Genomic DNA, 11,458 nt, shown 5'->3' with positions numbered 1-11,458 from the left:
GGCTGGGCAGAAGTTACGGTGCCAACGCTCATGTTGCAATGTCTGTTCACCTCACCGAGGGACAGGGGTATCACCACTCTCTCCCTGCAGGTACAAATAGTTTAAAGAAGAGTTGTTATGGTTTTGGCTGACCTTTTTTTTGTATATTTAATATAAATAGACTGACAGCCCAGAAGATTGACAATTTTTATTTTCTTATTGGCTGGCATAACTTGGCTCATAAAGATGGTATCACCAAAAGAGTGAGAAGTGTTCATTTCCCTGTCCAAAAAAGCAGCTTATCAATGCAAATTTCTGTGTTCCTTCACAGCATGCAATTTTCACCCTAGGTATAAAACAACCAACCAAAAGTTTATTTCAAAGAGGTCCATCAGCAGCTAAGTATTTTCACATCAACATTAGAATAAAAATTGAAAGCTTCAAAATCTTTCCTTCTTGCTCAGTTAGACCCAGTAAATTATTTTCCATGTTAATTAGAGTGGGCACCTCACATGAAGCTGCTTCTTTACCATCAACACAGCCACCCCCTTTTTATAAATAACAAAGCCTGATGATTATCACTTAGTCTTTGTATGAGTCACATTTAAAGAGAGCCCTGAGGTGCTTCTCAGGGAGTCTCTTTGAATCATGAACCAGAAAGGAAAGAAAGCAGCCTCTGAAATATTACCATACCCAGACTCTAGATGCCTAGAACATATCATTGCCTATTTATAGTTTCAAGCCATCAGGCAGTTTCACATAATGGAAGTCAATGGTCATAGAAAAGTTTCCTCTTCTTCAGTGGTATTTGTAAAATTAAGAGAACCTGATAATGGAAAAGCTCCACACACATATATGCAATACAGAAAAGGTCAAACCTCCTTATTTCAAAATCAACTGAAAATCCATAGTCTGAACAAAAATGAGGAATAAGAGCCAGCAGGCTCCCTATGGCATAAGCCCAGGTTGGGCAGACATCAGCAAAACCTGATAGACATGAGGACAGTTTCTACCTCAGTCGTTGCTGCACAGCACACCCTCAGAGCCTCACACGCCACGGATTTTAAGCTATTACTTTATTTCTCATTAACAGCTTCCAGGTCTTGCCCATGTTTTATTCATTTTCCAGCCAGGGCTACAGTTAGGCTTTTACTCACCTCAGCAGGACCACAAGAAGTTTCCTTCCTTATGGACAGGGAGAAAACAGAATGCTTTCAGACCTGATGGAGCTGGAGACAAGCAGCAATTAGCTGACAACAGGCTGACACGTTCTTCACCGCTCTTGCATAAAACATTGAGCTGTGCTCCTCTGGCCCACCTCAGCTTTCTAAATTTATTTATTTATTTTCAGGCTAACTGCTTAGTAGCTTGGCAAACTGCCGTTTTGCAAAGGCAAATTTTCTTCTTTTTTTTTCCAGGGTATGAAAGAAATAGATAAAGTCCTGAAAATCCTTTACCTTCTTTTGACAATCCTTCAGCTCTCCTTCGCTTGCAAGTCCTCCTCACTTCCCATGAAGGGCTCAGTTGTATTGTTAGCCCCATTTCTCTCAGTCTTTCTGCCCCCAAAACAAGGAAATGCTATTTTACTCCTTCAGCCTTAAATGGAAGGGGTCTCTAGATAAATGTAATTAACCCATTTCTCTAGCTCACTGCTGCTCATTAGCCCTGAGTGCCTTCATCTGGCCTCCCAGGTCCCCACCAACCATTTTTGTGGATGCCTCTGCACATTCTTCACTTTGAGCATCTGTTTTCTCATTCCATAGCAGAGTTCTCTGATCTTCTCCTACTTCCTTGTCTAGAGATAATTCTTCCTGATTTGTTTTTTTTTCCATTTTGTAGCCATTCTCCCTAGTCACTCCCACAGAGATGAGGGACAACACCTTTCAGAAGTGTCAGCTTCCCAGTTGGTCTTGGTATGGTCTGCCTCAAAGTTACAAGCCCCAGAAGCCAGTTGAGGTTGAAGACAGTAACTTGCAGAATACCACTAGTACCCTAAATTGCTAATAATCACTAAAATGCTATAATCTTGGCAAACAAATATTAACCTATAGATTTAAAAATATAAAAAAGGCATTTTTCTGCCTTTCTTACCACAGCTGACTATATTACTTCTTACACTGATATTCTGAAACGTTGAAATCTGTAACTGTATTTGCCTTAAATAATTTTGGATATAAGCTGGTCATTGTTGGGCAATGTACATGTAACTCTAGAGAGATGAAAAGAGTGAGCAAATGTAACAGAAACTCTAGCTGGTTTCAGAAACTAAGTATTTCCTCTCTCATCAGAGTCCTGAGTGTACCAACATGTTACCCGGTCTGGCATGCACATACACATATGCACACCAATAAGCCTAAACCATGAGGTCTTACCCCTAGCTTTAAATAATTGTGATGATTTGCATACAAACATCTTAAAACTACAGGAAACAGTAATTCTCTATTAGTCTCTGCAAGAAATTCTTCTTCCACTTCTTTTTAACAGGAACTCATGAGAAGTGAGAGACTGACCAATATCAGAAATTAAAGTTGTTTCCTGAGACACGATGTTCTTTTGTCAGCATATTGCCCAGTTGACATGCAATGATGAAAGATTTGCAAATCCATTTACTACCTATATATTTTTAATTGTCATTTACATTGCAAATGTCACTAACGAAGCCTTAAGGAATGCTTCACTGTAAAGAGTAGAAGGTTTACAGGTACCCTCTTCAGTCAACCTAAGAACAGTACAACTACTTCAGCTGTATGAGGATATATGCATATATTCTTTGTTTTACTTCTTACACCAATGAATAGTTTCATGTTAGTTCTGTGCATACTGAAAAGAATCCCCCTTTGAAGTTCTCTTTCATTAAATCAACCATTTTCTTTTCATACTATGTTTTATGTACTCTAAGAATTTCTCTTCACCATCAATACTTTCAACCTGAGCATGGTTTTAAATTATTAGAGGCCAGGCTAAAAGAACCCAAACAACCAAGATTAATAGAAAGACAGTCTCTGCTATGAGAATTGTTAATTCAGTATAATGGCTGCTCTGTTCTATTTTGTTACAGTGAGAATTTATACATACTCATTAGCAGATCTGATTTACTTTTTATATGTCTATTCAGACTTGTAATTCTGATGACATGGACTCATCTATCCCTCTTTACATAAAAAAGTGTGTTGTGACCAACTTGCTATCACAGACTGACACATTTAAAATTGCGCACGTTATTAAGTAATAGCTTATGTATAATTTTATTTGTTTTCAGAGTTACAATGTTCATGAGATAATCATAGAGAACACATTATATATTGTTGTTAAACACATTTTTGCCACAAAAAGTTGAGAGCATTGGTAGAAAATCCTATGTCAAGTTATGTGAAAATATTTATCACCTGTAACCATAATTTCATAAAACCAATATACACTTTGCGTAATATTATGTCAGCAAATTCCTTCTTCTTGCAAATAACCTTTGCTCTATACTTATGCATGTTCATAGTTCAGTGCATCAAGTGCTTCTGTGTGTATGTGTGTTTGCAATGCACAGGAAAAATACTAGTTTACTCCTATGGTAACTGTAAATGTCAACACCACTGGACCCAAGAATGGTGAATTACAAGATCTTAATTTTAGCAAATAATCACCTTCATATTTTTCTACCTAATGCTGAACAAAACATTAATTGGTATTTACCTCCTAATGTTTACAGAACATAGACTGTATATTTTAAAGACATAATCCTTACCAACTATATACTTTTATTTTAGTGTCTATTATATAAATTAGGACTCTGTTGAATTCTTATACTGAGGAGCAAATGATAGTAACTTTATTTAAATACATGCACAGTACCGTGCACTACAGCATGATGAAGTATTATTTTTAAAATGGATGAATGAATCAATAGAAAAATAGATTTAATAAATAATTAACGTTTTAAAGTCTGGATAAAAATGGGAAATCATGCATTTCAAGCAAAGTTTTATCTTTTCCTTGTTTTTTTATGAAATCTCTGAGAACTTAAGACATGCAGAGCTGAGAAGTAGCTCACTCTGAACAAAGAACAATGTTAAGACTGCACGAAAAGTTTTGTTTGAGATTGTTTATATGCAAGACTGAAAAAACCTGCCATTCTTGGACTTCCCTTCAACATTAGACAGTGCTGTGCAAACCTCAGAAAAATCCCTGTAATATGATTTCTAAGCTGTTAGGAAGTCTCTCAGAGAGCTAAGAAAGTTAAAACCTGAGCAACTGCTTCACCAAAATTTATGACAAGAAATGGTTGGATTCCAAATAGCAGACGACAAAAGGGTAATAGACAGCAGTTTATCCTTGAGAGATTAACTTAGGGGATAAGTAAATTATGAATGGAACAAATTTATAAATTATTATGACATAAAAAATATAATTTTAGCTTTCTAATATTTAGAGTTCATATCTATGTCTCAATATTTAGTGTATGTGACTATGTCTATCAACATATGAAACAAATGAAAAGTGAGTATTTACTTGCAATTAATTTAATGTTTTTCCCTACCCCAACATTTGTCTGGACATTGACAATGTAATCAAAAGAACTGTAAATTTTCAGATGTGAGTCTACTCCAGTGAGTTTGATTAATTATGCATTAACCCATTTCTCTGAAGCATCCTTCTCTAAATCTTTGGTGGGAAATGCACTTTAATTAGGCATAAGCTTTGGTTATTTGTGTGCATATGCACTATGCTATTGGTCAATGAGCAGAATGATTTAAAGTTTACCATGTTACAGAGATGTATTGCTCATGAAAATAATTCCAGGGTTTCAACAAACACTGATGGCTAGTTTTGCAAGTATTATTATCTTCACTCAGCATGATCTCCTTAGTCTTATAGTTTTTGCTCAAACTTTCATCAACTTCTAATCTTAAAAAAACCTTACGCAAGATCATTTGAATACTGTGCATATTGTTAGATGTTTTCAGCAGGTACAGTTACTCATATACATAGGAGTTATCAGAATAAGATACAAGATTTTAATACTTAGTTGAATAAAAATATTCTCAGGGTAGAAAGAAGTGATAAACTAAAAATACAGGTTAATGAGACCTGTAATGATTTTACTGTGAAACAGGTCAGATTGACTATTGATGTAAAGATGTTTGATTGAAGAGATACTATCGAACCTATGACATATGTTTATTGTAGTAGAAAAAGCTGAAACAGAAAAGAGAGAAATCAAATTACTCATGACATTCTCTTCCCATATTCCATGGCAGAATTAGCCCACAGATCAGTAAATGGTAAGGCATGCAACAAAAAATAGGCTGTATCACTTCATGTAAACATCTGCTTTCATCATGCAAAATGCCTACAAAACTGTGACAACATTTTTTTCTAGTAGCATAGTTTTACATCAGCTTAGCTACAGAACGGTTAAACCAAAATCCAAGATTTTGCAAATAGAAGATATTCTAAAACTCTTGAAAGATTTCCAGCATGAATATTCCAAAGCCCAACGAAGCTAATTGTTTTTTTTTAACTAAACTACATAGGTTTATTCCTTGCTGTGGTTCCTTGTTCTTTTGATGATAGAAGAGAAAAGACCGGTTTTTGGAGGAGGTCCCATCAACATGGGGGCTTGGTTCTTGTGAGTAATTTTTATCTGGGGAAGAAAAAAGAAAAACAGAGTTATCCCTTGAGCTACTTCAGTTCCAACTATCTGAGATGCCTGAATTATCTTTATATGTAACTTACAGACCTTCTGCATTTAACCTAAGATGAAAGGAAAATACCTGGGTTCTTTTATGAACCAATCTATGTGTAATTGTTCTTCCACAAATAATTTAAATTATACAGAAAAAAAATTAAAAATATAAGCCACAAAATAAATGCCAATACATAATCTTAGTTTTTGAGTGTGGGATTTATTGCTCGCTGTTGAGAAAGAATTTAAAAGTTGGAAAGAACATACATGCTGACAGACCAAGCTGTTGCCTATTATTAAGACAAGCTATATCTTTAGATGCTTTATTTATACATCTAATCAAGCCGTACTCTTTTACCACAAGACACTACTTAATTTCAAAACAGCCATTATGGACAAAAGTATAAATTTAATACACAAGAAAAGGTCCAAAAAGATGAACTAGCATTCTAATTTGTTAATTAATTTCTAATAGAATAGACTCAAATATTGAAAAGACTATTTAAAACACTTTGTAATACTGCTCTAAAGCCACCCGTTTTGATTTCTTTGATATAGAACTACGAATCACCTTAAATGAGACAACCTTAAAGTAGATTATGTCTGCAATTTTCTCTAATTCAAGTCTAAATTAGAGAAGACATTTTATGAATGTATGCTATGCTCAAAGCTAATTGAAAGCAATTATCAAAGTGGCATTTTGTCTGTGACTTTAAGATACATTGTAAGATAATAAATGATTCTCATTATGTAATAAAAAGGTCACATCTTGCCTTTGGGCTAGTGACGTTAAGAGTTTTTCAAAAGCAATCCGAGACATTTTCTTTAGTGAACTACGACTAATACAAGAACCATCACTTATTAAATATCAGTTGTCACCTGCACAGTACCCACATCAGAGATGGGTATTTCTTTCAAAAAGAAACACCACCTCATTAAAAACTGGAAAAATATATCTCTTAAAGTGCATACCTGACATTTTCAAGTTAAAATGAATATCCTTCACTTGTCATTCACTAATAGTAATGAAACAAAAAAAGTATGTCACGTGGAGAGGCTCATTAAAATATAGATCAGGACATTTCTTGGGGTGGAAATTTACTTTACAATGTAAGGAGACAGAAAAAATAAAAATCTCAACAGCGTGTGTCTTGGTTTAACTCTACCAGAGCCTTTACTTTACTCTCCAAATGCTCATTTTCATGCCACCTTAGTTCATTAACTTCAAATTTCATGTGGGACCTCTTTTTATCAACACTGTTCATTAGTATTGAATATAGCATATGGGGGCTTTTTGGCAGTGTAGATTACTTTCACATGGATAATAACTCTTGCTTTCAAAGATTGGCACCAATATATTTTCTCACAATAAATTCCGCTTCAGGCATCACTTTGGAAGACAAATCTGTAGTTGGGGTAAACTGGCATTATTCCATTGATGTCAGTACCAGCTGATGATCTGGTCCTGGAAAATTGCCTCAAGGATTTTTGCAACTTTCACATGCTTCATAAGATGTATTTTGGAGCTCGGGAGCAGTGATGATATCAACCTGATCCTGAGGATCATGACATGAAGTAATCTACAGCTGGTGTGAGTGAATTTTTCAAGCCATTAAGAGTTTATCTTATTTCAAGATTTGACCATGATGTGGCAGTAGGAATGCCTTTAAGTTTCCTTTCAGAGGTAAAACATAGTAATTCCATCTTTAAGTGAATAAAAGATGGCTTTAGTATGAATGGGTAAGGTAATCCTGAGACCCTGGACAGATCGCATGTTGGGATGGGGCTGTTCAATGCTGCTCAGGATGAATGCAATTACATACTGAGTAAATGTTTATCATTTGTAATGTCTTTCTTGGCTTGAGCCATCTGTTTCAGAGACCATGACCTCTTCAGTATGTTGCTTCCTATCAGCTGAGATCAGCTAACATACCTTAATATGATTAACCACTGCCATGCATTGGGGTAAGTCCTGTATTTTCAACTGTTATAAATTGGCACAATTTCATATGGTGTAAAATATATTTTACATTCTGGAAACACTACAATAAAGTTTAAATTAAAATATATGTTTTACTTAGGCATAGTAGTGTCTGTTAACATTGCATTGGTTGACAATGATAACCACCGATTCCTTACTTTCCTACCCTAAAAAAGAAAAAATTGAAACCCTCTCATTTTTGGCTGATGAAAAGAGATCAGTATGTTTCTGAACCATTGCACTCTTTTGCCTGAAGAAGGCTAATTTTGCCTTTCCCGAGACTCTCAGGCACTGCATTTCTGCCCTGGTCTCTCATTTCTGCTTCTGTTCTCATACTGCCAGCACTGCCAGAGTTGGAGCTGTGAGTTTGGGTGACGAGTGTCAGTACACACTTCGAGATGGGAAGAAGCACTGAGGATCTCAGACAGAGAAATAGTGTTGTAGGTCAAAGTAGGGCAGAACATTGAAAGTGCTCTATGAGAGGACAGAAAGAAAGAGAGGGAGAGAGACAGGGAGAGAGAGAGAGCACAATCTTTACTTACAAGCAACTGAGAGTTCGTTAAGTTAAAAATTCCTACTTACAGCTGTATAGAGATTCTGTGTGTGCGCACATGGAGTGCCTAAAGACTTTTACCATTCAGTTTCTCTTCCATTCAGCAAGCAACTTCATCTCTTTTTTAGAAGAAACACAACTATAAAAGTTTTAATTAAGACCCTCTTACAAAATTTTTAATGTTTCTCAGATTTACCTGTGAATCACACACACACGAGAAAAAGAGACTGCACAGACAAAAATGCAGAAAGCTAAAATCCTACCTAATGTATTTTTAGGAATTGATGATAACATACGGATAAACATACTCATATAAATCACTATGAAATTCTGGAAAACAGTTTTTGAGATCACTTACTCAATTTTATTGAAAATATATAATAACTTGAGGGTAATATGGAGAACATTTTAAACATAAATTGAGTGCCTGAATTGCTGCTGGAACAAAACCAAAACAAATAAACAAAAAACCACCCCAAAAAATCCCAACCAACCAATAAAACACCCCAAAACAACCCCCTCTCCCCAAAACTAACATCAACCAAAAAAAAAACAAAAAAAGAAAACCAAAACAAAAAAGAAATTATTTGATGTACTTGGCACACATTTATCTTTAAAAATAGGCAAAATCAGGAAATAACAGAATTCCACTTAGGGGTAAGTAAGTAGCCACATGAATTGCTAAGATACCATGGATATTTGTTGTAAGCCTGACCCACAACATTCTAAGCTAAACTTAAAACTGTTGACGCCAATGACAAACCTCTTATTCACTAATTGAAGCCAAGATTTTATCCCATGAGGGCTGGTATATCTAGTAAATAGGTTTAGCAGAAAAGCACTTCATTTGCAACTTTGAAATCACCTTTCCAGTACTAGAAAGTATGTCCAGTGATTGTATTCATGGCAAGGAACACTAGGTCATATTGAAAGAGTATAATTCTCAAAAGAAGAGATGATAATATCTCCTTATATGTCAATAGAAAATTTTTTGATAAAGAAACCTGAATTTTTGATACTAAAGATACTTACAAGTGCATAAACCAGGCATTTATTTGTTTCAGGAGCAGGTCAAGGTTTCTAAAGGCCTTGAAGCCACATTAATACAATGTATCCACTAAATGAAATGCAGTGAGCATCAATAATTTTAGCATGATAACAATATCTTTTAGGTCAGTCAGTTTTGCTTTCATTTTCCCTTTTCTGCAGTATGTGTTGATTACCTTCATGCTCCTAACTTCACAGAATGCCTAAATATTTACTATTTCAGAAGACGTGGTGCTATAAATACAGGTTCTAAAGTACTGCTTTGACAATAGGAAACTGGAAACAGAGCTAGTCAGCTTTGCTTATAGTATTTCAATTAATGTTAAAGAACATATTGCTGTATTTTAAAGACAGAGGGGGAAAAACTGCAGAAAAAAACCCAGCCTTATTTCCAGCAGGATCTTTTAGTTTGTGGTCACTTTTTTCCATGCTCTCAGCAGGGTTTAGATGTTGGTTGTTTTGAGGGTAGGAGGGTTTTCTCACAGTCCAGACGCCCTAGTGCTGCTCCTTTTACAGGAAATAGAGGGATGCAACACCTCTACATCACAGGAATGCCAAATAATTTTATCTTTCCTTAGGTGATCAAGAGCATATGGGGTATCATGGTATGAATCAGACCAACAGAATGTAGGCAGTGCTGAGCAAAATTAAACTGCAACTTTCATTATGTGGCATTTTGGACAAAATCTCTCAGATCTAGACTAGTTGTTTTAAAAGCGTTATGCAATACATCTTAAATAAATTTCTAAACAATATTATTGTGCAAAGTGCAATCAAATCTAATCAGTTTGGCATTAATTAAGCTCTAATAATATACTCTAGTCTCTCTCCTAAGTAGCGTGATCCATTTCCCCTTCGCACAGGTAGATTGGAAAACGTTACGGTGTCATCATAATTTTTAAACACACTGAGAAAATGACAGAGCTGCAAAATTAAAATAAATGATTAATGGCATTTTTTTCATGTTTTGTACTAATAGGTATCACTGAGGTTTTAAATTAATAGAGCTGTCAGCTCAGGGTTGTTACAGATCCAGTGCAGAACTAAAATGGAAATTATGTATTCCACAGATACCTAAAGATGACACTTTGGAATATTTTAAATTTTAATTAGTAGGTGCAATTGTTTTCCCCCCTCCTCCCTAAAACCACTGCAAATTAATTGGCAATTAGTCACAACTAATTCTTTTCTTAACAATCTGAACTGGAAAGAAAGGTGCATTACATGTTAGAGTATTTGTCTGGGGTGCAGAAAGCACACATGCAGTAAATTGCTTTGTCAATTACAAAAACAACTGTTGTGAAATTAAGAAAAAATATGCATACATAAACAAAAATAATTAAAGTACAGTGTACCTGTGACCACAAAAAATAATGCCCAGCTGCAAAATAAAATGTTAAAAACTAAATAAATCAATCTGGCCTTGGAACAGAAATAGATGCACACTGCTGTTCAAAAGGGAAAAAAAATGCAGCATTTTTGTATAACACCAAGTCTTTTCTAGTGAATGACTTCCATTTATGGGTTAACTATGTAGTAATTGGCTAACATGCTACTGAAATTAGCCACCATCTAGGACCCAGCTCCTCTCTGCTGTAAAGTGGCAGACACAGTAGTTTAAATGCTCACATTATAAACAACTGATAAGAAAATACTGGTACAGCCAGAGGCATGGAAAGAAGATACTTTAGAGACAGAGTCCAGAATACAGCTCCACCTGCTTCATGTGAGGTGTGGGGTATTGGAGACAATGGATCTATATAAAAGCAAATCTGTACCTCTCTTTTAGTTTTTTCACCTAGCTCTGGCGTATAGTCATTATTAATAAAAGTTTGGTTTTGTTTGGTTTAAGTTCTTGTTTCTCTCTAGATTTTACAATAGGACAGTAGGATATCTGTGCCCTGGCTCATCACATCTCTAGGAACTAAAGGAAAAACTAGAGAGAAATCACTCATTCAAAACTTATTTTTAAGGTGCATTCAAATTATATTTTGAAATACTAATTTCGAGTAACATTATTCCACGATTTACTCCAAGTTTTTATATAAGTAAACAATTCTAAAAGTACTGTGTCTCAAATATCTATGAAACTGTGTTTCTGACAATCCATTAGTGAGCTCTGACTATGGATTTTTATTTTTGTTTCTTTATTTAAGCAATATTCTTGCATCTTCTATAGACATTTCTGTCTTCTACTTTTAATCTAGTGTTTCTAGAA

General features: G+C 35.1%; 1 protein-coding gene across 5 annotated transcripts in view; it reads right to left on the bottom strand.

The window, feature by feature from the left end:
* Window positions 1-3,200: 3,200 nt before the first annotated feature.
* DGKB (diacylglycerol kinase beta) overlaps window positions 3,201-11,458 on the bottom strand; it is a 305,960-nt gene continuing 297,702 nt past the window's right edge. For all 5 annotated transcript variants that reach the window (XM_042044454.1, XM_042044451.1, XM_042044453.1 and 2 more), the window contains one exon: window positions 3,201-5,617. In XM_042044454.1, the coding sequence (XP_041900388.1) occupies window positions 5,510-5,617 (108 nt within the window). In that variant the 3' untranslated portion in view covers window positions 3,201-5,509. The remainder of the gene's footprint in view (window positions 5,618-11,458) is intronic.

Source organism: Corvus kubaryi, unplaced genomic scaffold, assembly GCF_017639235.1.
Source record: "Corvus kubaryi isolate FWS band 111438036 unplaced genomic scaffold, C.kubaryi_AGA036_p1.0 37398, whole genome shotgun sequence".
Classification (NCBI taxonomy): domain Eukaryota; kingdom Metazoa; phylum Chordata; class Aves; order Passeriformes; family Corvidae; genus Corvus; species Corvus kubaryi.
The sequence above is the reverse complement of the archived record's forward strand: the minus strand, read 5'-3'. Positions and strand labels throughout refer to the sequence as shown.